This window comes from Cyrtonyx montezumae, unplaced genomic scaffold (genome assembly GCF_038088225.1).
Source record: "Cyrtonyx montezumae isolate F1298 unplaced genomic scaffold, pur_monq_1.0 scaffold_2, whole genome shotgun sequence".
Taxonomy (NCBI): Eukaryota; Metazoa; Chordata; class Aves; order Galliformes; family Odontophoridae; genus Cyrtonyx; species Cyrtonyx montezumae.
In genome coordinates this window covers 52,365,335-52,391,957 of record NW_027071936.1, presented here as the reverse complement: position 1 = coordinate 52,391,957, position 26,623 = coordinate 52,365,335, and the positions used below count along the sequence as shown (strand labels likewise).

General features: G+C 38.6%; 1 protein-coding gene across 1 annotated transcript in view; it reads right to left on the bottom strand.

The window, feature by feature from the left end:
* Positions 1-5,875: 5,875 nt before the first annotated feature.
* ADGRA3 (adhesion G protein-coupled receptor A3) overlaps positions 5,876-26,623 on the bottom strand; it is a 53,938-nt gene continuing 33,190 nt past the window's right edge. The window contains exons 9-19 of the mRNA XM_065735721.1: positions 25,545-25,746; positions 22,045-22,194; positions 19,225-19,386; positions 18,768-18,971; positions 17,491-17,704; positions 17,129-17,337; positions 12,687-12,811; positions 12,028-12,151; positions 10,931-11,076; positions 7,984-8,079; positions 5,876-7,792 (exon numbers count right to left, since the gene is read on the bottom strand). Of these exons, the coding sequence (XP_065591793.1) occupies positions 6,550-7,792; positions 7,984-8,079; positions 10,931-11,076; positions 12,028-12,151; positions 12,687-12,811; positions 17,129-17,337; positions 17,491-17,704; positions 18,768-18,971; positions 19,225-19,386; positions 22,045-22,194; positions 25,545-25,746 (2,875 nt within the window). The 3' untranslated portion in view covers positions 5,876-6,549. The remainder of the gene's footprint in view (positions 7,793-7,983; positions 8,080-10,930; positions 11,077-12,027; positions 12,152-12,686; positions 12,812-17,128; positions 17,338-17,490; positions 17,705-18,767; positions 18,972-19,224; positions 19,387-22,044; positions 22,195-25,544; positions 25,747-26,623) is intronic.

Sequence of the window (26,623 nt, the reverse complement as noted above, 5' to 3'; positions counted from 1 at the left end):
GGCATTTCTGTATTTTGTTGGCTTTGTACCACAGTATTAATGTTGGAAGCAAACTTAAGCTTTAATTCCAAGGCCAGCTGTTATCTGTGTCTCTACAGCTTTAACTTCAGTGCTTTCATACATGCTTAGGGAATGCTGATTTTGACTGACTGTGAATCACCTTAATTTATTTTAATACTCTGCTTCAGTTCTTAAGACATAAAATGCACATGCAGGAGCCAGACACTACCTACTATAAATCAGTTTCCTTAATGCAATGAGTATATTGGTCAGGGTGGGCAAGCAAGATTGTGTTTTCTGTGCCTGGGTTACGTTATGGGAGCTTCTAAGCACCTGGAGTTTGTTTTTCTCTCACTACACAGGAGATCAATGACAGCATCAGAGTAATGCAATATGTAGGTCACTCTGGAAGTAATGCCTCCTATCTATTCCTAGGGAAACTACAACAGATACAAACGGCACAATAACACCGTGAGATAAAGCAAATTCTCAGCTACTGTTCTTTCAACACAGTCACCACCATCAGCTATGCATTTTCACCCCACTTGATCTCCATAAACTTTCAGCAACATAAGCATAGTTTTCTAAAGCAGATTAGAAGAAATAATAGAAGTTTTCATTTATTAAAGAATGCAATGCAGTATTACCTGTCTGTTTCCTACCGCAGCTGTGCCACGCTCCTGGCTTTCACTGCCTCCAATAGAGCTGAAGCAGGCTTTTATTTCTGGAGATGATTTCGAGTACGTTCTCATTTTGGAACTTCTTCCATTTTAATTTGACTGCAGGCAACTTTGTCAGTCTGCGCTCTATTGAAATCCATGGCAACACTCTCCATGACTGAACCTGCCTATTGTGACAGCTGTCCACCAGCTCCTCACCATTCTGCTATTAGTCATATTGTTGCTTCAGATCACTTCTTAATTATTATACTCTTTGCATACGTTTGTGATGACAGGGTTGCCATTCATTTATTTTTGTCTGTGATGGCTACAAGCAGCTTGTCACTAGCAGCATAACGACATATTTATACCATTTTCTCCTCTATCCCTCCTTCTCCTCATATCCTCCCTGCTCCTTTCAGGCCCTTTCAGTTACTTCTGCAGTTCCATGCTTCACAGCCTCTTTAGAGGCCCGGGGAGGCAGCAGCCATCAGTAGTGCCCAGCTCTGTTGGCACCCAAGCTGGAGCTCAGCAAGCCTGCCTCAGACATATACTTTGTAGGAACTCCCTTTCCTCTCTCATTTTCTGGCTCTCTCATATTTAATCTCTTTACATTGCTTTACTTTGTGTTTTCCATTGCATTTTTGTCTCCCCACTCCCAAACAGATTTGGTTGTAATGCTGCAACAAAAACATAAGTTTTCTTTAAATCCAAACAAGGAAGATGTGAAAGAATTTGTAACTTGAAGTACATCAGCCTTGATTTTCTCTTTGTAAAGAAAAGAATATTCACATAATTGTTGGTCAGATATTTTTTTCCTCTAGGCAAGCTTCCTCAAAATAAAGGCTGTATGTCAAGGATCAAACATTCACTAGTATACGCAGTTGGATTATTTCCACTTCAAAAATAGAGTATCTAGAATAACGACTCCTGTCATTTTCAGTTGCCCTCCTAGCCCAGAGACCAGCTGCTATCACTGAAAACCCACAGGAACTTGTGAAATAAAGCAGTGAATGTTGCCAGCATTGTCCTCCCCAGGCTGCAGGCGGAGTTCTTGCTTTGCACACAGCCCCTGGAGCTCCTCATTCTGGATAAAAGCAGCTTTTGGGGCACCACCCTCACTGCTACTCAAGCTTTTATTTATTTATTGCTTAAGAGATGCCCCATTGAAGGAGGTGTATTAAAGTTTTGCTATGGTCAGCACTTAAATATCAACTGCAAGTTCTCAAGAAGCTCCAGCTAATACAGACTGCAAAATTTCTTCTCAATTCAATCTTGTTAATCCTAAGGCTTGCCCCATCTACTGCACTCAGAGGATGCATTGTTTATAAGAACGCTCATATAAATGCTGAACTCAGGACACTCTGCTCAGCCACTTCATTTGCACATAAAATAATGTGTATTTGGGGGTTTAATTCTGGTTAATCTTCAATTTTTGTCCCCATTGCAGGCTGCTGAAGTGACAAATTTTAATTTTTAAAACTGAAGCCTCAACAGTCATGTACTCAACTGCCAGTAAAGCACACTTCCAGAGATTTGGAAAGCCTCATCTCAGCCCTGGCCTTTCAGCTGCTCTCTCTTGACATTGATGCATTCTCCACCATTCCTGACCATTTCCTGTTCCATTCACCTCTGCACTTCCGGCCTACAGCTACTGCCATTCGAGGGCTGCCTGTATAGAGGGGTGTTGGTGGCTTTGTATTCCGGCAATGAAAGTTTGTCATACTTACAGATCTAGCTAATCCAATCACTTTCAAAAGTTAAGTCTTCCACAGAAAACATTTTACATTCGTAGACATCGCCCTTTCATATCCTCCTTCATCGGCCCAGATATCCCGACACAACCACCCAACCAATCCTGGAACCAGAGAAGGTATAAAGCAAAAGCAAGCAAGTAAAACAACCTCCTGCCACACAACAGGTCCTTCAGTTTTGGCAAGTGGGGATTAAAAACTCACAATGTGTTTACATTGTGAGCTTCCTTCACGTTTTGTATGTGAGTTTTGAAGTACAAGGACAATTTCTCACAGGTATCCACTGATTCAGAATCAGACAAACACTGTGACTTATATACAAGCAAAAACAACAGTCCTCTGATCCTTCAGTCTGCTTAGGGATGTGAAAAAGCAGCAATACAGCACAAGTCAGAGCTGCAGTGAGCAGCTGAGTTTTATTGTCTAAGAACTTTTAAATGCATTTCCCTGAGAATACAGTTAACAGCACTGTGACCAGGTGTGGCTGTACTACCCTACGTATGCTGCTGTCATTTGTCATTTTTACAATCCATAAAGCTACCTGATTTAGCTCTCAGGACTTGAAGGCTGTCAATCTGACTGTGAATCAGATCATTTATCACGTCCATCCCTTATTAAAGTCAATTCTTTATTCTTACTAACACTCAAGTTTTCTTCTGCTCCCTCTGCCTCCAAAGCCATGCCATCCACTTTACAAAGCAAGCTTTTGTCTGTCATTTGTGGACAAACACACTCTGACTCCGACTCCTATCACCGACTACTGCTTGTGCAGCCTCCACCTTTTCTGCAGATAGCACAGCTGTTGTAATAAAAGTGGTTCTCACTTCAGTTTGTATTATCTACTCCCCTTTATAGATCTGACTGTTGAACGTTTGTAGCTTCTTCTCCTTGTCTCATTTCAACAAGCAAAATGAACTTCTGTGGTGTTTTTGTTCCTCCACTAGAGCGATCTAGGTGGCTTTAAACAGAAAGTTTAATTAAAGGCCTCTGAAAATAAGCTTGTTTTACAAGCTATTAGAAAAGAACATGAGGAAACTTTAATTTTTTGTTTCCAATTTCCTTACACTTAACTGCACTTTTTCACAGCTTAACAACCTGCCTACCTCTTCTTCTAGTTACATAAATTCCTTTATTTAACGTTCTTCATGCGAAACACAAGAGAAGCATGTAGTCTTGAAGTACCAAGGCTATCCATCTGCTTTCACTACTACACACTTAGCACAGTGTTTATTTTCCAGTCTCATCAACATCTGAGCCAAGCTTTGAAGCTATGAAGACATATTACAAAGAGAACTAAAACTGAAGGCAGTTTCAGGACTGACCGAACAGATATTTACTTCCAAACTTATGCAAAAGGAGCTAGAAGCAGAGGGCAGGCTGCTTCCAAAACATAACTGTTCTTATTCAAGCCCTTCATACCTTGTTCAAACGGGGAATAATCTATGGAATGACTTGTTAAATTATATATAATACCCATATATCTACAGAGATGTGATGTTTGAGCTATAAACTAAGAAACATTGGCTCTAGTTACATCACAACAGATTTAAATTTCAGCTTTGCACAGAACACTGCCTTACACACACACACTGCAGTTTAGTTTTCATCAAATTAGTTACTAAAACACTCAGCATGGAATTACGATCAAGCCACCAGAACTCTGATTTCACTGTTCAAAATGTATTTCTGCCACCGAGGGGGAACACCAGCCAACACACAGCACAAAGTCCCAACAACCAACAAATGGTTGTGAGTGCTGCCCTCCCTCCTCAATAAGCAGTGAGTTGTCTAAAGAAGTTTGAACAAGCAGCACTTTGATAATTCATAGATGGGAACTGCTCAGAAGAAGCAAAAATTCCAACCAAGTCCTACTAAAACTGTCCTTCCCAAGTTGTCTGTATACAAGATCAGTTCAGGCTACCAAACCAACTGGTAGGGAAGTGCAGCAGGGCTGGCAAGCAATGACTAAATGCACCTGGATGAGTCCTTGCATTATAAAGCAACACCTCTGAATACTGAGTATGTATGTCAGAGCCAGTCCTGTATTCAGAGAGGTACACTGAAATGCACAAAAGAAGTCTGAATTCGGGAACCAAGTAGACAAGTGCACACTCTCAACTGAGTACTGAGTCACATATAAGCATTGTTTGCTATTTAATAACAAAGAGTTTCAGCGAAACGGGTATCAGTCAGTGCAGCAAGTAACAGGCCAAATATTACCTACAACCTCACATCTGTCACAGCATTAAGGCAACAAAACGTGATCCTGCTTACACTGCTAAGACACCAGTCTAAGTAGAGAAAATTATAATCACAACTGAAAAACACCACCTATAACACTTCATTTTAAATTAGTTTGCCTTGGCTAGTTTTATATAGTTTTATACATAAACTCTAATTTAAATGGAATTGCAGTGTAACTATGATGATTTTAATTTCCAAAATATACTTTTTTTTTGTGAAAGACTGTACAAGTTGCCTTTAAAAACCAGAAAACCTCTATAAACATGACTTCACTGGAAACAAACTCTAGAATTGATGTAATTAATGGAACTATTTGTACTGCCTACTTCAAACACCAAATATCTCCTTTTGACAGAAACTGTCACAGTTTTCAAACACGTAGTAAATATCAAGATGCTGTTAAATGCAATCATATTTAATTAAAAGCCAATAAATCAGGACAACACTGGGCTGGTGGGGAAAATACTATTTATTATACATTTAAATACAGATCTGAAATGTGCTGTGGACGCATCTTCAGAGTTACAGGTAAAAAACATAAGTATAGAAGCTGTGTTCTGCATCGCTCAACAAGATGCAGCCAGCTGCTCCCACAGGGCACATCAGCAGCCCTGCCAGCCCCCTCCTTTGCTCCCTCCCACTGCTCTGTCACTGGTCAGAAAGGGGGAGACCAGGGATTGCAACCACCCGGCTGGAGGTGGATCCTCCACGTGGCCCCAGTGGCCAACCAGCACACCTCTGGCAGTGTCAGCTTCAGGGTCTGGGCCCCGCTCTACATGGGATACACTGTAAACATGTTTAGCTTCAAGGGGGATTTCAAAAGAAGGCCCAAAGTGTCTCCTGGAGGAGGGAGCAGGAATAAAGAAAAGGATTCTCTCCTGCATCACGCTCAGGAGAAGGAAAAGCAAGAGGAAGAAAGGTGAAGGCTGAAAAATGCAGTAATAATCCAGTCACTGGTATGGGGATAGAGAAACAGAAGACATCAGCACTCTATCCAAAGAAGTGATTGCTGTGCTAATTAAGGGAATCTTTTCTACTGCTAATGGAGCAAATTTGACCCTTTCAGTTCATTCACTCTTCTACTACAGACAGAAGGAGAATTACACGTTTGATATGGCTGTGTCAGAATTTAATTAAACAGAAATAGTTTGTTAAGCAAACTTGCAAAAAATAGTTTGCAAAGTTTTATCTGTTCTGTTTCTGTCTTTTGTGCCCGTACCGATTTTTTTTAACGTATCAGACTCCTGTTACATACAAAGTACATGCAAAAGTCAGCACTTCGGAAAAAACACACATGTAACAACTATTACAATTATTTCAACCTAAGTTAACTGGCTTTGTGTTTCATACTCGAAGCCTGTTGCGTCCACATTCCTTCTCTCTGTCACTTCTTCCCATCCTAAACACCCTATCTATGCTGGAGGTACTAGTCAAATTCATTATTTTTTGTTTTGACATCTTTCACGTCCATCTGCTAAGAGAAATACGTGGGAATATACTGCTTAATGTAACTAGCTATCTTGGAATAACTTAGTTTCACATGGAAGGAACTGCTCTTACCTGTAAGCTACTGCAGGGAACCTGCTGCAGCAGTGGGGTTAGACTTGTTGATCTCCACAGATCCCGTCCAATTCCTACAGTTCTGTGATTCTACAGCTCTGTTAAGATCGATGCTTAAACAAAAACAGAACGCAATCACAAAATACCAAAAGTTCATCCTTGTAGGAAGAGTAAAGATAATAAGGCATACAATCATTTGCTTGGCAGATTACCTCTGTTCCATCCCTGCATTAAGTACCTACAATTTGTAAACCGTCTTTAGAAGCGTTTAACAGCTTTCAGGAATGTGTAATCACAGTTCAGGTGGATTTGTCGCACACTGAGTGATAACGCTACACAGTAGTCTCATGTTTCCATAACCCAGTTCTAATGTTACCAGTACTGTCTGCAGCGAGCAGGGCTCCATCCTGTCCGCTGCTTTTAAGCGGTCCGTTCTGAATGGCTAAATTGAGGCCATACGATTTTTGCTGGTTTTCAAGTTCAACCACTATTGGTTTCCTCAGTATGTCTTTTTTGTTGTTGGCAGCTACCGTCTTTTCAGCATTTCTGCTGCTTTTCGGGAGCGTACTGCACGCATCGCTGCTGTCCTGTTGGGACTGGTTATACTGACGTTCCCGGTACGCCAGGTACGCTCTCCGGCTCCTTGAGTGTCCTTCGCCGTTGCCTGGCCGGCTTTTAGGTAAGCCGTTCTGCACGCTTCCCTCAACACTCGTAGGGACATCGTACGCGTATTCCCTCAACACTGCGAGCCTGCTGGCACGGTGTCCCTTGCTCCTGTTCTTGTGATGCCGGCTTGGGTGCCCGTTTGTCCGAAACTGCACCTCTAACGGAGCCACGTGCATCTTGATGTCGTTATCCACCGAATGCTCGGTGAGACTGTTATCAAGCTGAGGCCCCGTGTTTAACGGCAGAGAAGCGGAGTGGCACTGAGCTGCCGCAGCTTGTAAATTAGTTAGTTTACAACCTTGAGAAGAATTTTTTAGGCTTGACGCGCTTTTGTTTGTGCACGAAGATTCTGCACTACTGTTGGTGCACTTGGGGGTCTCCCCATTGGTTCCACTGGAACTGGAGGGCTGAACGTTGACCTGCACGGAATACGTACTCCTTCCAGGACAGCAAGTTGTTATCCACGCGTGCCTCACGTCTTCCCTGTTAACACAGTGGTGCACCATAAGAAAGGCGCTGAGGCTTAAACACGTTGCCCCAAAAAAACAGCTAAAAATCAGGTCCATGGGATAATACAGGGAAACGGACAGAGCTCCAAAAATCCACAGAGCGATGTACAAAAGCAAAGTAAGGCCCACTCCCATGAGCTGTGCTTGGAAGCTGTGCTCGTTCTCTAATGCAGATGTGGACACTAATGACACTGACAGGGAATCTTGATGAGTCAGCTCCCCGTGTTCGTTGGCAGCCAGACGCTGCTGCTCCTCAGCTGCTTCTTTCAGCTCATATTTACGTTCAGGGTGCCGTTTTAATTGTACGAATATGCTGAGAAAATACATGCAGTTTATGAAAATTATAAAGCTAGCTGGTCCATAAAACGCTCCCAAGCTAGGTTCCCAAGCCATCCAGCAACTGGAAATAAAGAAAAAACAAAGTCAGGGCAAACACATTCTCATTTGTACCTTATACTTCATCGGTTCTAAATGGCACTTTGAAATGATCTTGGCTGCATTACGTTTTCTAGAACCATCAGAATCACAAGCAGTATTCAGAAAAGCAAGACTGACATGTTACGACAGAGCTCTCAGTTATATGGTACTTACTAAGGTGCATGAGGTCTGCTGCCATAATTTCGGATGTTTGCTGCTGCTGTTATTCCACAAACTATGATAGGGATTCCTCCACCAATAAGGTAGAACCTAAAAAGTAAAACTAATGTATCAGTGACTGCTTAATGGCAATATATTGTCCAGTAATTCTAGAGCAAACGAGAAAGAGCTTTTCAGGATCCTAGAAATATATCATTTCTTAAAAAAAAAAATAAAAAAAAAATCAGATGCACTGGGTTTGGGCCCCAGCAAAACCCATATTTCCAAGTCTTCCTCACTACAGTTTCTCCCTCCCAGTATAAACCATCTCTCCTTCAACTTCTAACTTCCCCCTGAGGCACTGAGCAGACAAGGTACGTGAAGTCAGAAGGGAGAAGCAAACCTATTGGTCAGAAGTTGTAAATTATTACAAAAGAATATGGACACTTAGAAGGAAAAAATTCCTGAAGATGATTTTGCTTACTCTTACAAATACTTTTCTGAAGATCAGCCACAAGAACTGGTCGTTTGTTTTGTTTTAAAAGGACTGAACTTGTAGCATACATCTCCTCCTTCCCTGTGGCAGTGTTAATGAAAAATGCATGCTTTCCTAAGGATGAGGGCATATAACGCTACAGGATCTAACTTTTAATTCCAATTTCCATTAATTCGTGTTGAATTTGATAGTGGCAGACCAATAATTGCTAACAATCATTCCAATCAATGACAATCTGTACAGCACTTTGTTAATCCCATGCAAATTCAGATCTACATGCAGTGAAAACTGTTTTTGTGGCATGTACACAGGTAGTTTGTTTTGTCAACAGCAAACACTAATTTCTGCAGTCTTGGATTTGCTCGCTGCATTTCAAACTATTTGTCATTAGTTACTCCTTTCTCACTTGAGACAAAACAGTCTAAACCAAAGTCTTCCTTGGAAGTTCAGGTAGACTAAGTATATGACTTAGTCACCCAGCCCAAGGAGGATCATGTTCTGTCACTTGTTTATTCAGTATCGTGATACAGTCACCAGGAGAAAGCCAGACAAAACAGGTCTTTGTGGGAGACCATACTCTACTCATCTGTCACTACAAATTACTAAACCACTGCCTCAAACATATACCACTACTCAAACAAACAGCCAGCTTAAGCTGGTTCTACACAAGACAAGCTGTTATTAGTGGAGCAGTGAAGTAATTCGGATTGTTTGCAGATGTAGCTCAGTCTGCTGTACTGAAGGACCGTGTGTACAATCAGCCCTGAATTCCTCTGTACCCTAAAGTGGCTTTCCATAAAAAAACAAATCAATTTCACATGTCATACAGAGACAAAGCTGCACTAACACCAAGAACAGAGCTCATCGCTGACATTATCTTACGTGCAATGAACTTTCCAAATACAAAACAAAGCTTATCTGTGCTAGTGGGAAGGAAGATTAATGGATACGAAGTCCACTCTCAAAAGGAACCGAAGATCACTGCGTACGCATAACATGTACCTAACAACTGCAAAGTGGACTTTTTAAGGCACAAAGAATGCAAAGCAGAATAATGTGCATATGAGAGATGAGAAGAAAATTGTATATCCCGTTACATCTACGAGGGTTTTAATTTGTCCATTTTAAAATATCCTTTGTAAAGGAATGTGGGAAGAAGAATCTAAACGGCGCAAAGGCAAATACTGATCAGTTGTTTTCTCTCCTTCAATTCAAGAAACAGGAGGACTGAGAATAATAGGCGACTGGTTCCATACACACAAGAAACTCCTGCTCAGAAGTCCATGCCCTCTGCCACTAATGAGGAGACTTGTTGTGAACACAAATTTAAAAGGCAACTTTGTGAAAAATAAATTCTTCCACAGCCAATGAGCAAAAATATTACCAATTAACTCAGGAAATCCTGAGCTGCAGAGACAGGAGAATCTGATAATACGTTTAAGTACCTTTGTTGTGTTCTCGTAGTTCCCTCCAGAACTACTGATGAGGTGTCCAAATCTGAAGAGGTGTGTGTATGTCTATGTTTACACAGAGCTAAGCCCCTGAGGCTGATAATGTTACTAGAAAATTTCCCAGAGAAAGAATGGCATATAGTAATAGCAGATAGAAAAAAAATTGCAACAGATGTTAAAATGGCCATTCAGTGCTGTGCTGGAAGGCACAAATGGCATCCTACAACAAACAGAACAGATTCTTTTTCTTAATATAATGGACAAAATTAAATAACACAATGGGAATGCTCAGTGGTACAAACTCTAACATTCTGGCTCCCATATGCAGTATTTCTATACGCTTGTACATTGCACTGCACATTTTAGCTGATACTTAGAAAAGCGGTTCTAATTTCCTGCTGTTTCTGTATTTCAAAATTAAGCATTCTAAATATTTGTCTGTGTAACTAATCAAAGTTAATCAATGTCTGCCACCTTGTGGAGAATTCGAGTTTAGCAGTTTTTAATTAATATCTGGAGGCTCAGTGAGGTGTGTGTGTAAATTACATTAATGTTTACTCTCAAAAGTACTTCATAAGGGGAATTTTATAGATAATTAGTTTGCCCCGTTTCAGTGACTTCAGAAACAAATATTCTAAAGAGGAACACCTTAGAAAGAACACTACTTTTATTTGATAATGCCTGACATTTTTGGAAAAATATATTACACTGAACTTAAATGCTAGCGTTTGTTAATTTTCTGATAACACAGTTCTCCACTGTCATTCTCCTACAGCAATTTAGTGGAAAGTGTTCCAGCATAAAGCTGTAATCAAAGCCTCAGAAGTGATGCTGAAACAGTAACACGATAAGACCAAGCATCCTTCATCTCATCCTCACTAACAACTCCTGGAAACAAAAGTCTGGAAGGGACTTGAAAGGCACTTGGAAAAAAACAGTACTGTCCTTTATAATTTCTGGTCAGAATACGAGCACGGTGATCTGGCAGGCAGAGCTGCACAAACAGCAGGCTCACCTCAGCATTGGTCTAGGTGGAGGTGGTGGCTCATCCGTATCTTGACATCTTTTTGCTTTTCTGGTTACTTGCTTGTAAATATTACGAGATGTCACTCCCAGCCACAGTACTGTTGCAAGAGTGGAATAATGGAGAATTATCCCAACCTTAAAAAATAAAAATAAACCCCTAAGCATTTACATCTTGCCAAGCTACAGAATTATCGTTCACTGCATGACTTGCATAAAGCTTGAATGTTCAAGATTTCAGTTCAAGAAAATACAATTTGCTACAATGCTTTCAACCCTCAATCTAATAATTGCAAATCTGAACAAAAGCATTACGGAACATTATAGTAAATGACAGGAAAATTCTAGGAGTCACTAGAGGAAAAGAAAACACCTAAAAATTTCCACTGACAATGTTTCAAAGAAGCAACTGTAACACCGAAACAGGCAACTGAAAGACAGGTGGCTCAATCTCAGAAGAACAAATCATTGCAAAAGAGGAGTCCTAATTAAAAGCTGTTTGTTTAGAGAAGGTACAGGCCTTTGACTTCAAACACTTCTCATTTCCTCCTTTTAAGTTACCTTGGGGCAGTAAAAATTATTATGTTTCTATTTGCAGAAATCAGTTTTTATGCCACCTGGAAATGTCACATACTTATTACATAATTGTTATAGGGAGCTTTAAGTCACAAAAATAAAACTAAGGTAAAAAAATTTGTGTGATAGCATTCCTGGCTAAAAAAAAATTTGCTGCTCTTCTGAAGTATTTTTCCAGTTTTGAAATAACAGGTAATTGACATCCCTAAGGTAGGAAAAATGATTCTTCATCTAAATTCAGCATTCTGATGAAAACGCCTGTCCAGTGCTACTGCTTTGTAGGAAGCAAAGGGCTGTATATATGAATATATAGGTATGAAACGTACCTATTTTTTTCAAATGATATTAAGCACAATTCCAAAATATTCACCGTTGTAATAACTAAACCCTAAAATATCAAGCTTACCTATTTAAAGCTTCACTTTCACTAGCAAAATGATGGGAGAGTAAAAATCTTAAAATTATTTCCAGAAAATAATGTTAACTTATTCTTTTGCTGCTGTGTCTACTTACTGCTTGACAAATGCTGGCGTTCCTGGTCTGAGTTACTCCTCCAATGAACATCACACACGTCAGGAAAATGTGAAAACTCAGGTTAACTAGCATATGCCAGCTCTTTACACTGATCCTGATCACACTGTTAAAAAAAATAAAGTTAGACAACATAAAAACATACAGCACAGCTGCATTGTTGTCTTTCAGAACATAGAAGGACACAATCATGCTAAATAAGATATAATCATGGTTAATGATTGTTTGACTACCATTTTGCAATCAAACAAGGTCTGGTCTTCATTACAAGAAAGTAACATGCCCTGCTATTAACCAACTTTATACAACTATTTTGGGCTTGCTTATGAAAACTGTCAGGCTCCAAGCTTCCATGTCATCACAAATGTCAAAAGTAGAACATAATTTCAATGTCATTTTTGGGAGTGGTCATTTCCATCACCACAGAGGAAAATAGAAGAATTAAAGAGATGCATGGTTACAAGAGCTAAATTATCACACCAACAAAGACATTAAATAGCCACTTTCCTAACAGTTTGTTCTCATCAACAAATTTTATAGGGAATTATGAATACAGATTACTATGTCACGTTCAAAACAGAAAGGAAAGGTTGTCCTAAGCACAATGGAAGCAGTTGCTTAGTCTTTAATTTTATTCATACCTGTGATGGTATATATAGCTGACTATGATCATCAACAGACACATTAGCAACACCATGGCAGTGGCATAAACTACTGGATGCAAAAAATTAGCTGGCTGCGTATATAATTCATCTTCTGTCAAGTCCTGACAACAAAACCAAAAGTAACATTAGTCCATCTCCTTATTCTGTAGGAATGAGACAGAATAAAATAGAGAGTTAACAGATAAAATACTATGTCCCCACTGCCTCCCCCAGTTACTTAAACCTCACAAATACCCTCTGTTCTGACTGAATGTTACAAATGCTGTTCATTTTATAGCATACTTAAATGTCACATATGTAGGAACACAGAGACAAGTTAGTGGATCTGACAAAAGCACTTTTATTATTATTAAAATGCATGTAAGTTTGTAGTGTGTAGAATAATACTGTGTTTCACTGAAGATTAACAGCTGCAATAACTCGGACAACTTAAGAGAAACTTGGCAAGTTTGTAGATGATGCTGAAGTGAGGGAGTAGATGAACAGGCTGGAGGATATTCAGAAGGACAAAGAAATGGGTTGGGAAATGTCATGAACTTCACCAAAGGAATTGCTGAATGTTCTGCATCTGGGATAACATAACTCCCATGAATGCAACAGTATGGGCTAGGCACTGGACTGAATAGAAAGCAAAGAAAGAGGAGCCTGAGGGTGCTGGCAGACAGAATTTGAACACGAGTCAGCATCACTGCCCAAGGGCACACTTCACTGTACTAGTGAAAATGAAACACAGATGAACTGAAATCATTATTCCCCTCTGCTTAGCACTGTGCAACCACCTTTGCAGAAGCATATTCAGCTGCAGGCCTCCTAGTACAAGAAAGACATTGACACAGGATGGTGCAAGTCTAACAAAGTATTGCTGGGATAATCAACAGGGTGAAGCACACAATTAGGCTGAAAAGGCTGAATTTGTTCATCTCCGAGAAGAAAGATGGGTTAAAAAATAAAAATCAATCAATATTATTATATTGGACTAGTTATTCTAATAAGAAATCTCATTATTATGTAGAGTGATCTACTGAGATGGTATAAATACAACCAAGTCCAACTTTCTGGAGCTGAAAAGAGAAAACAGAGGCAATGGATATTACTGGCAACATGGACAATTCTCATTAGATGTAGGAAAAAAAAATCTGATGACAGATGTAAAATACTCAAGCCAGAGCAACGTAATTCAACTTCAAAGCTGATCTAACTTTAAGCAAGTAACTGCACCAAATGACACCTTGCATGTCCAACTTGAACGCTGCACTTTGATTAGTTTGACTAGAGCAGATAGTTTATAAATTAAGATTCCAGCACCTCTTGGGCATCATTCAATTTTGCTGAATCTGTTGGTCAAAGTGTGCCTCAAGAATCTAGAATTAAATGGAACTTTGCCCTGTTAAAGCATAGTAACTTTTAAGTAACAACTGAGAACTGACAGTTTCATGTACTAACAAGAAAAGTTAAAAAATAGGAATTCTATGCAGTAAGGAAGTTTCAGCTCAGGTTGAAACAATTTACTAGGATTGTTTCCCTAATGGTAACAAACTTTGAAAAATGCTTCAGTATCTTCTGGCACAGAATGAAATCTTTGCCTAACTAATATCAATGAAAAAAAATTCTATTTCTTTTCAGAATAGACAGTACATGGAAACATTTCTCCTAGCTACAAATGGTGATTGACTCCAACTTCAAGAGTTGTGCAAAGTTCAAATGTGTGCTGGGGGAAAGGAAAACAAATTCAGCCTTCACATTAAACAGCAGAACATTAAGAGGAAACTTCAGTTTGCTTTGAGAAAAATCACAGTGATATACAACCTATTTTTAAGGTTAAGATGGGTAATCTGATTTCATGGACAGGAGAAGAAATCTTGAACCAATAACTACAATTAAATTAGAGTGGCAGTGCATTCACTACTCCTTCAATTGTTCTTTTATCAGAATATAAATTTGTTATTGCTAAGTAACTCACCAACTTCACTCTGAACTAATTTAATCAAACTGTCCGTTTGATTTTTATGCATTTGTTTGTTGGTTTTTTTTTTTTTCAGCACCTGGAAGAAAATGCTTTAGAAAAGATCTTAAGACATTACAGGCAGTAATGTCAGGCAGCCAACATTATCTGAACCTAACACTGCCCATGGTCCAGCCAATATCCACCTGGAGATCCCTAGGCACCCATTGCTGTGAAAAGTACGAGTGAAGGTATTGTGACACAACTGATGAGTACTCAAGAACAAAAACCATAGGACAGCTTCAGCTGCTACTTCTAAGATGACGACAGGTAGCACAACGTCATGCATCATCTGGTGGAAGTTAGAAAAATCACAACATTTCAAGTAATCTAAAAAGTTAGAGAAAATTCAATTGGACTCAATGCGCACTAGGTCAATGGAACCCTCACTGACTGCACTGCCAACTTGTAGTCATACTTACTAAAAGGAGTGAGGAAGTGAATAATGTTATTTTTGAGCTAAACTGATCCTAAATAATTTATTTATAAAATGTCGTGACATTGATAACACTAGAATGTTTACAGACTAGCAGTAGCAGTACTTTCCTCTTGAGAAGCATTGCTTTTATTTTCCCCTCCACTGCGGAAACAGTGTGTGTACACACACACACATATATATATATAAAATAATGAGATTTCTGAGTCTTCTGGTTATCTGTTCTGTTATTAAGCAGTAGTTTAAACAATTACAAAATAAAATCTTTTAAAGCTCTATCCTGATCTACGTCACCAGATAAGAAAAACTGGGCACTCAAATACAGCTTCTTTATCAGAAAGGACCTTACGTCACATTCTGAAATGTATACAGATAAACAAGTATATTGCATCTGCTTTTATTTTAAAAAGGCACAAATTATGAAATAGCTCAGGTTATAAGCCAGAAGCCATGCAGCCAGGATGACGAATACTGCGTCCAGGTCCCTGGCTGCCACTCCTGCTTATGTATTGGATGTTAATGATAACCGTTGGTTTAAAAGCCAAACTTCTAAAAACAAAAAGCCAAAAACTTCCTATGAGGCAGTGATCTGAATCTAGTCTTACGTATCACTAAGAGAGTCTATTAAGAACATAGGCTATTGTGGCCTAAATTTTAGGTAGTATGAAAACCATCTTCAGCAGCTGCAAAAAACAGAAGTTCTGCAGTGTGTTAAATTATGTGCAAGGAACAGCTTAACGGAAGAGAGTTGGTTTTCCTTTTCTTTCATTTATCACCTCCTCTCCAGTCTCTACTGTCCAATGCTTTGGGCATCAGATAATGTTCAAGAAATACCAGTTCTGAGCACACACAGAATGACAGACACTAGCAGAAAAGGATGAAAGCTGCCTCATCCTCTCTTCTGACTTCTGATTGTCAGCAGTTTTCTCTGCGTCTCACAATATATGTAGATACTGATGCAATCATGCCATGTGTAAATTTAGAAAGTCATTTACAGCTGCAGATAAAGTATGCCCTTCATCTCTCATCCTCCAGATGGCAGAAACGTGACCAATTTTAAGCAGAATCTCTCTTTGTATGTATACTACACCTACATACAAAGTTGAATTCAGTTCTAAAGACGACAAGATTTACACATAAAAAGTGAACAATTATTTCTTAAAGCTTTTACAATTTCACCCTGTTTCTTACTAGTTTACCAATTCTATGGCATCACATTTTATACGTGGTGATGAGAGATGAGCAGGTTAACAGTCACTGGCTGTAAACTGAAAGCGTCCCAGGCCAAATTCCAAACTGAAGAGCTCTGAGAACAAAGAAGAAATCCTTCCTAACTGAATGGCAGGAAATGAAGGCACTTCTCTCCCTTTCCATTCAGCTTACATTATACTTCAGAACTTGTTGATCATTTTAATGACATCAATACGCACAGATTGAAGTTGAGATAATGCTCTTCTAAGCAACATTTAAGATGTTTTATTTTAGATATTTACTATTTTTTCATTCACCTTTTCAAATGATTTCTTCTGGTAAAGGATGTATTACTAATAAGCTTATTTGCAGCAGAACAGCTACAGAATTATGGACTACAACAAAAATAAAAAAGGAAAACCCTCAAAAAAAAATAACCCAGTAATGTGGGAGGTATTACTTGTTTTTATTTCTAACTGTCATTAAACTAAAGTTCATAAAAGCACCATGATTAAATAGCTCAAGAGAATGCCTTCGTTCCTATAGTACTTTCTGCATAGAAGTTATTTTTATCTCATATAGTCAGCAATTAATTCCACTGTGACAGTTTTCCATTTAAACTTAGTCTTGAATGAAAACTTGTATTTACAGAAGCAACAACTGAAGATTTCTGTCCAGTTTTCTGCAAAAAGGAACAAGCAGACACTTACTTTAATGCAAGAACAAAGAGCAGCTGTGGTTCCAATAATTTTTAATTCCAGAAAGAATATGTAACGTTAAGTGTCCTACCATTAAAACTGCATAGTTGCTGAGGGAGTAGCACTGAATGGTAGTGATGTTTTCATCAGACAGAAGAATGCGACAGCCATCAGACTTCCACCCCCCCTGGCCGTTCAGTAGATCGAAGTCCCACTGAGCTGCAACAGCATCAGCTCCGTGTGCAATGCGCCGCAGCGTCACATTTATGGGAACGTGGTGACCAGCTGGGTTCAAACCATCTATTACAAAACAAATGTATTTGCACATAAATTGCTCAGCAGGACAACTGCTAAAAATCTCTTTTTTTTTTTTTTTTTTTTTTTTAAGATATGCACAGACTTGATACAAATCAACAAAAGTTCCTCGAATATAAAACATAATAAAAAACAAACCTATCTTGGTGAGAATGACTGGTGTCACAACTGTGCGGCGCTTCCCATCGTCAGCAAGGTTTGTTGAGTTTCCTGTTGCTGGAAAAAGCTTTCCATTGCGAAAGGCAATAAGCTGAAGCTTGTAGACAGACTCATCTGCTGGTCTGATTTCTCTTTTTTGCTTTTGGGTGAAAAGGGAAGCTGGCAACTGGATAGAAGCCTCTATAATTGTATTCTAGGAATAAAGAGATTGTAAAAGTTTTAAAGAGAAAACGAAATTTTCTTTACAGACATTTAACAACTCCTCCACCTTAACAGAAACAAGTGCATGGCAGCAAACTTATTTGTCAGTGCTTCCAAATAATCCACAGAAGACGACCTGAATCTATTAAAAGTCCTAACCTTTTCTTAAAAAGGAGAAAAAAAAAGTGCCAAGAGTCTGTAATTGCCTTAATTGTCACAGCTAGTGAAGTTGAAGTGGAAGTCAGTAACTTATTACAACAAATTCCAGACTTCTGGCAACTAGAAGCAGTAACCAAGGCCAGGTGGGAATAACTACATACAGCAAAGCACGATTTCCTGAAACTGCACATTAATGTCACAGAAAATGAGGCACTCTACCCAATAACGTTTATGTATTATGTGACACTGTATATAAATTAGGTATCAGTAAGGGAGCACGCCTGTAAATTGCTTTGCTTTACACAAATATTTTAAATATGCATCCTGCAGTGATCTTCAAACTCAGTAAGGGATAAAAGCAAACTGGTGTGCAAGCCATTCTATCACTGTGATACACTGACGTGCGTTTGTGTGGGCATGTACACATCTAAAAGGAACAACAAACACATTAATACACATGCCTAAAATACACTAATAAAATGAGCCTTTCAAGTTCATGCGTATGTACCATTTTCTAGTTGGATTAACACTGTAAGGTGATTGATATGTAATTTAATATGTAATGAAGGAGAAAATACACCAAAATACAAGACAGTAACTGTTATGACCTAGGGAGAATTTCAATTTCCCTACTTCTGAAATGCAGAATCTTTCCACTTAACATGTCTTAATAAGGAAAAAACACACCTATTTATTAAAAACCATTCATTAAGAAATTAGTCCAAAAGCAAACTACATTATCCCTTGTCATTTTAATTACCCTCTGCCACAGTCATTCTGGATTACCTAACAATGCCACTTTAATATTAGAAATTAGGAACATAAGCTTGCTTTCCAAGTGATTCATATTTATTTTATCATTACAAAGACAGTGTGGAAAACAATGAATATCCAACCTTTAAAGCCAGGCTTGACAGTGTATTTGAAACATTGCACTTAAAACTTAGTTGCTTATCTAGATTTCCATCTGGATCTCTTCTCCCATAATCACTGAGTCCTGCACGGTCTGATGCAGCCACTTTCTGAAATACGGTGCATGTCATCCCAGTGAACCCAGCTGCCTTTATCACGTAGGCCTCCAGAGCAATATTTGGTGAATACTGTAATGACAACAGCAGAAACAATATTTTAACAATAAAAATGTATGTATTACAGGAGGATAACAGATAACCTTTAAGGGATTCTCAACTCTAACAGTACATAAAAAAACAAACTATTCCTACGTATCTGGAAGGGAATTCAGAAAATTTCTTATTCTCCAAGTAAAAACAGCAGGCATTTTAGATAATGTCAGGTTACATTAAGCAAGGAAAAATAATCAGCAGAATGTTTTCTAAACAAATTCATGCTTACAGTAGAATAAACTTGAGCTCCATTTGCAAGCCGATACATAGCAATTTTCTGTAGACACTGTACAATTCTTGTGCAAGCCTTGGATTCCCTTTGTGCCATCCACAGAACACGTTCATCAGCTAGCATAATGTTACTTGCTATGTCCACCATCACATCACCAAGCTAACAGGGAAAAGAAAGAAGATTATTTTGTATCTTTGGTAACATACAGCAAGGAGAATAATCACCAGAAAATACAATGCTACTTCTCGACATAAAAAGCAACATATAATTGCCTGTTCTTATTTCAAGCACTGCTTGTCAAGCTCAGATACTGAAATACTTCGACATTTACATCCACTCAAATATCACACCAATGTCATTTGCATATTTACATTATACTTATGGAATGAAAACATGAAAAATACAGGTATTTCATTAAGATGAAATACCTATTCTGCTAATTGTTTAAAAGAACAATTTACAATTAAATTTAAATCTAAGATAAATACAGATAGCCATAAATTGACTATGGTCTGGTTTGCACATTTGGTATTAAAAAAAAAAAAAAAAGAAAGGAGTAATACAGGAAGAACTAGCACACAATCCTTTGACTTCTCTTCCTTTTGCTATGCCTGTACTTTCTTTGATTCCTTCCTTGCATGTTTTCATTTTTGCACAGTTTTAGGTCACAAGCTATATACACAAGATGGCAAGTAACCACAGGTACCAGAGTTGATTTCAAGCCACTAGTTACACTGCCAGAAAGCTGCTGCTCATGCATCTTACCTGGCCTTCTGTATGATGAAATACAAACCAACAAACTGAATTCCTTCATGTACACCACAAGTGATAAAATAATCAAGCATCTATGCTGGCCTACATTAGATTTTTTTTATTTTATTTTTTTACACCATTTTAGGAAGTGACAAATGGTGCATCAGAAGTGAAAATGCACGCACTCTGAACTGAATGAGAAGCCATTCTCATAGATTAAACATTAGGAATGGAATTTTCTACATAAAGAATACAAAGCTGTGTAGGGAAAAGATCTCCCTTACATCCAGAATGATTCTTTTTTTTATTAAAAAATAATTATTTGTATTTTTAAGAACACTGCTAGTGAGATAACACAGCAGACTGTTCTCCTTTAAATCTTTAAAAATAAATGCAAAAATGCTGATATAAAAACATTAACTTTATAGGAACTGAGTTTGTAAGGACACAAGCTACTGACAGTAAGTGCTCGAAAAGTAACATACAGCATCATGCAAAACCTGCAGACTGAAGCCTTTTTTTCTTGAATTCCCAAAAATAGAACAAACTTAATTGAAGAAGCTTATTATTATTTTAAAATAGGTATCATGCCTTATACATCTACAGACAATGTTTTTACATTATCAGTGTTATGATCCTGAAGTCATAGAACTCGTGTTAAATATTAGTACTATTATTTCACCTTAAGGTATGGATAAGTTTTTCAAATTGCAACCTAATTTACAACAATCTACTGAAAACCTTCCAAGGGTCCCCAGCTTCTTTTCACACACAAAAAAAATATTAAATGAAACATTTTACCATTTACAGTATTTGTATTTCAAATAGCCACTGTAGCGCAAACTGAAGGGACTGTAGTATCATAACCACAGTTAAAAAGAGTTCTTCAGACTGAGACACTAACAAGAAATAAGTCAGTCTTCCTAACCAGTAGAGGATTAAATGGAATTGCACTGGCATCCTTTCAACAGATTAAAACAAGGCTGATTTAAAACCAAAACAATTAAGATTTAAAAAAGAAAAAAAAAAGATAAGCCTGAAATTATCAACAAATTTAACTGTTTCTTGTCCACATCATTTATTACCTTCAAATATGGCAAATCAATGACAGATTGTGCAGCACTACAGACAATAAATCACAGCTGAGAAAAGAGTGTCCTTACAATGTAACGAATCACACAGCACTCGAAAATGTTTCTGCTTTCAGCTGGATACAAAACCAGCCATTTAATGAACTGCCTGTAAAACTGCAAGATGTACCAAACAAACTGCAAGCTATGATTGTAAAAACCAATTGTAGACTGAAAATTCTCCAAGGAGTTCTGTGAAGAATTTACAGCCAGCATTTATAGTTTTCCAGGGGGGGAGAGGGAAATTTGGATGCTTTCTTTTGTGTGTTTTTTTGTGCAAGTTTAAAATCAAGGCATTGTAACCTACAACTGCCCAACATGCACTGCAGAGTGAGATCAATATAACCTCTGTTCAGCATTGAAACAGAGAGTTCCTGCCCACCAGTGGGACTATTTCATCACTCACACTTTTCTCCCCAACAATGAGCGTTCTCTAAGATTTTATTTTAATGTCTCATCTTATCCTTCAAAATGTAGGAATTCTGAAAACCTTAGAGATACGGCTCAATACTGAATAAACACATTCTACCATGGTGGGAGGGGAGAATATAAGTCTTGTTTTATTCATTACTGAGAGGATCTCTGAGGCTTTCATTATTCATCTTTTTAAATAAGAACAGACCAATGAAAACCTGCGTGACCCGCTCCATATTAAATAAAAACAGACTTACTGTACCTATCTCCCTGCTCCAGTGCTGACCAGAGGTGTTACTCACATTACAGGTCCAGTGAATGCTGGATGATCTCAGCGCGAATGCAAAGTCTGTGACCATGGGTCAGCAACTTCAGGGACCTACTAAACAAACAAAAACACGGAATAGAATCTGATAAACCACTAACTCGGTGCTGCATCTATTGTTGAGAAGGCTTCCCTGCTCAGAATACTTTAGGACACTTTGGTTATTTTTAAAGCAATGGCAAGTTATCCAGTTACCTCTTTATATTTTTCTGCAAATCTTCCAAATTTCTCTATCATTTCAGCCACAAAAATAACATCCATCTTATCAGAAAAATTTGCTGCTTCAACAGTGTAAGCCAAGAGCTGTCTTGCTGTTGCCAACGCGTTAGTGAGGTTGAGCGGCATCTACACCAAGAAGAAACAATATTCACTTTTTTAAAATGCTTAAGCACAAGATAAAGGAAACACTTCAGCAATTCACAAACCAGCATTTTCTCAAGAAGGATAACAAACCCCACAGGGATCACAGGAGAGTTCAGTTTAAGTAACTAGGAACTACACCCTATCTGCTAGCAATACATTTTGTAAGAAGCTGAAGAACCAAAATTTGCAGCCTGAAGTTCTATTTTGTCCTATTGTCTGAAGAGGGAGAAAGATGTTGTACCACGAAGAGCAAAAAGACAGTGCTGTTAAATGCTTATTTTGTTTTGCATGACAGCTTGAGTAATGTGAAGCTCCTAAAATATGGTGTTTTACAGCAAGAGAAGCCAAAAGAAATTCCAACACACCACTGCTGTCGCATTCACTCTTGATTCTGTAATTACTGGAAGTGTTTATAATAGAGCATAAAAAACAAACCCAAGACAGATTATTTCTATGAAAAAGCTCATGGCTTCATTCCTAAAACAAGTACTAGGCTGCAAAACTCTTTTACCACTAAACAGTACCTAACTCCAAAATGTCTGAGCTAGCAGGGACCAAAGCCAGCAAATTTCATACAGTACAGCAGAATGCTGTGCAAATGTTATCAGCTCATGATCAGTTACTGTTTATCCATTATAATCCAAACCAGAAGCATCTTGTCTCTACATTTTTTGGTGTACAATATTCAGTCTGACCTAAATTTGTAGTCTGCCACATAAGCATAGCTGTACATCAGTTCCTGCAGGTCGCAGCCTATATACATAGGCTTGAATGCAATTAATGAAGAATTATTTGCTAAACACTACTTAGAATTTATATAAGTGACTCAGAGTTCGAGTCATAACACACACTGAACAACATAAACTTTCAAGTTCAGGTATTTCATATAATTTCTTTGAACTCAAAGCATTAATTTCTCTTTACCTACAACTATATCTGAATGGTACAGAAGCAACAGTAAAATATAAACTTAAGTCACAAAGGTTTTCTCCCATTTTAAACGTAGGCCTCTATTTCATTTCAATTTACTTGGCGGAGTTCTAATGTTCAAAAGAGCTCACCAACTATCTTTGTGTTGGTGCTTGTAATATCATTAATACATTTAAGATGTCTCAAAGAAGTGGTAAACATTTGTGCTAAAAAGACTGCCAAACCTACTAAGCATAAAAAGATGAGGGCTCTAATGAGTAAAAATCAACCTTCAAAATCAAAACATGCCACTCTTTTGCTTTTAAGGAAAAAATGGAAATCTCTGCTTCACTGTAGTATATATCCATCCCCATACTTTTTAAGCAGATGATAGAAACAATTATCTATTCCACACACAGAAATTATACTTCTGCTTTTCTGAAGCCAGAATACCATTCTGATACCCACATTTTAAATTTCCTAACACAAAATTGGCAAATTCTTCTATAGCATGAAAAAAAACCAAAACCTTGCCTAACCAAGAACAGGTACAACACACTAAACTCATCTAGGCTCCCAAGCAATTGCAGCTCCAAACTTGGGTTGCAGTACATCGTCTATAATGCTGCCCCATTACAGGCCTTGCTGGAAGAACTGTCAGGATAAAGAAAACATATCCCAGTTACACCACAGCTCTCAGTAAGTAAACCCTCAATGCTGCTGTGTTTCCTAATGGAGCAACACCTCCCACCTGCTAACCAGACACAGAGCACCACCACAACTTTGTATTTTAGTGCTCAGATCGTCTCAGGTGACAACCAAAGCATGCACCTTCAAGTGCCCGGAACGTAACGCTGCACCGCACAAATAGTTAACAGAATCACCAAGGCTTGAAAAAACCTCTGTGATCACCTATCTCCACTATTGCCACACAAAACCAAGCCCCTTAGCACAACATCCAATTGCTTCTTGACCACCTTCGGGGACAGCAACTTTACCACTTCCCCGGGCAGCCTACTCCAGCACCTGACCACTCTTTCAGAGAATAAATTCTTCCTGATATTCAACTTGAGACCACTCCTTCTAGTTCTATTGCTCGTTAGGTGGGTGAAGAGGCTGACCCAGGTGTGAGTCCAGAGGAGGGGCACTAAGATGATCAGAGGGCTGAAGCACCTCTCCCGTGAGGAAAGGTTGAGGGAACTGGGCTTGTTTAGCTTGGAGAAGAGAAGGCTCTGGGGAGAGCTCATCGTGGCCTTCCAGTACATGAAGGGAACATATAAACAAGAACAACTGTTCATGTGTGTTGGTATTGATGGGACAAAGGGGAGTGATTTTAAACTAAGGATAGGGGAGATTTAGGTTAGATGTTAGCAGGAAGTTCTTCACTCAGAGGGTGGTGATGCACTGGAACAGGTTGCCCAGAGAGGCAGATGCCCTATCCCTGGAGGCATTCAAGGCACGGCTGGACATAGTGGTTTAGATCCCAGCTGTCTCAGCTGAAGGTAGCAGTACTTTCAACACACAGTTTTCCCTTAGGGAATGTGAGCTTCCACACTGAAACATTCTGCATACGTGCAATGTGTGGTAATCCCACCCCAAAGTCAGACAAACACCACGGCCTGTGCTGAACATGGGTAGTGCTATCAATACCATCATCAACTCAAGCAGCAGAGCTATATTAAAAAAAATAAAAAAAACATTCTCAGATATCTGCACATCCACCTGTTTCACAGGTGTTGGTGATATAGCAACACACTGGGGAACATCAAGCTTAAACCAGAGGGCTCAAGGGTTTATGGAGTGTTATGCAACACAGTGCCCATACACGCAACATTTACATACACTGTTTTGCAGTAACGTACCAAAAGCATGCATTACCCTAGAGATAAGTCTCAAAAGGACTTTGGAACAGAAATGTTTCATAACCATGCTAAAAATAAATCTTATCTTGACAAGTTCTAACAGATAAGACAAGTCTGGAATTAGAATTGTTACTTTCCATAGTTAACTCCCATTATCCACAGAAGATATTGTAGGTTTACTGCACCAGAGGCTGAGCAGAATTTGTCCACTTTATAATACTATAATTAAAAAAGCCATCCTCTGTTAAAAATATAAATGTTTCTGCCTATGTTCTATAAAGGATAAGGCATTCACTTGACAAAAGCATTTGTGACTTGCATCACTCAATTCTATGCTTTACAACAAGCATACAAGAGTCAAATTTTCCTCATACGTTCAATCTGAGGGCACCCAAAATAGATCACTATTAACATAAATCTCCAAGTTTCACCATACTCAGAGACACACATTTATCACAATTCAGCTTGACCATCAGTGCTAATACTTGAAAATAAAATTCCAAAGTCTGTCTTTTCATTTCTTTCATTTCAAATTTGATTTTATAGGAATGCACAAAATACCTGATTGAACATGTAAAGAACTCGAGTCACATCATTTGCATATTGGCATCTAGAATAGTCTTCTTCTGCCCAGTATCCTCCCCTGTCACATCTCCGCCAAGCTCTTCTCTCATCCTGTGAGTTGCCAGGATATATCCCACTGCCAGCAGAGTAACGTGTGCACAGCAGGTATGCTGTGATGCCTGCCAATGTTCTAGGCCACCTGGGGAGTCAAAAGCAAAAAAAAAATAAAATAACATGAGAGAAAGAAATTTACATGACAAGTAAATAAAAGAATTACACACTACAACATGAAATAAAGAGGCACTCAAAATTAAGCATCACTAAACTATTTGAAGGGCCACCTTGGCCCACCTTCAGTGTTTTCAAGCTGTTTACATTTGAGCACTATTAACAAAATGAGTGCTAATGCTAGCATGTTTTTTTTCATGCTTTCATGAGGTTGCAAGCGATGTGAAAAAGGTGCTCATAAAATCATACAATTGTTTGAGTTGGAGGGGTCTTTTACAGGTCACCTAGTCCAGCTCCCCTGCAACAAAGAACATCTACAGCTAGATCACATTACTCAGAGCCCCATCCAGCCTGACTTTCTATGTCTCCAAGGACAGGGTATCTACCACATCTTTAAGCAACCTATGCCAGTGCCTCACAACTCTTATTGTAATAAAAACCTTTTTCCTTATAGCCAATCTAAATCTCCTCTTTTTGGTTTAAAACCATTTCTCCTTGTCCTATCACAACAGATCAAGAGTCTATCCCCTTCCTTCTTACAGTCTCCTTTAGATACTGAAAGGCTGCTATCAGGTCTCTCCAGAGCCAGTTTGCCACCCACCAGTACCCTTAGTTTCTTTTTGGTAGGGCTGTCCTCTATCTTTTAGTCCCAGAGCTTGTACTGATAGAAAGGGTAAATTGCTAATTACTAAAGACAGTTTTTTGTTGTTTGTTTTTCTTTAAACAAACTAGCCTATTTCATGAAAATAAAAGTCCTAATGCTATCAAAGCACTTGTTATATACAGTAGAAAGTCCTGCAAACATTCTATTTGTCCTGTTCAGATATACTGCATTCATACTGATGCTA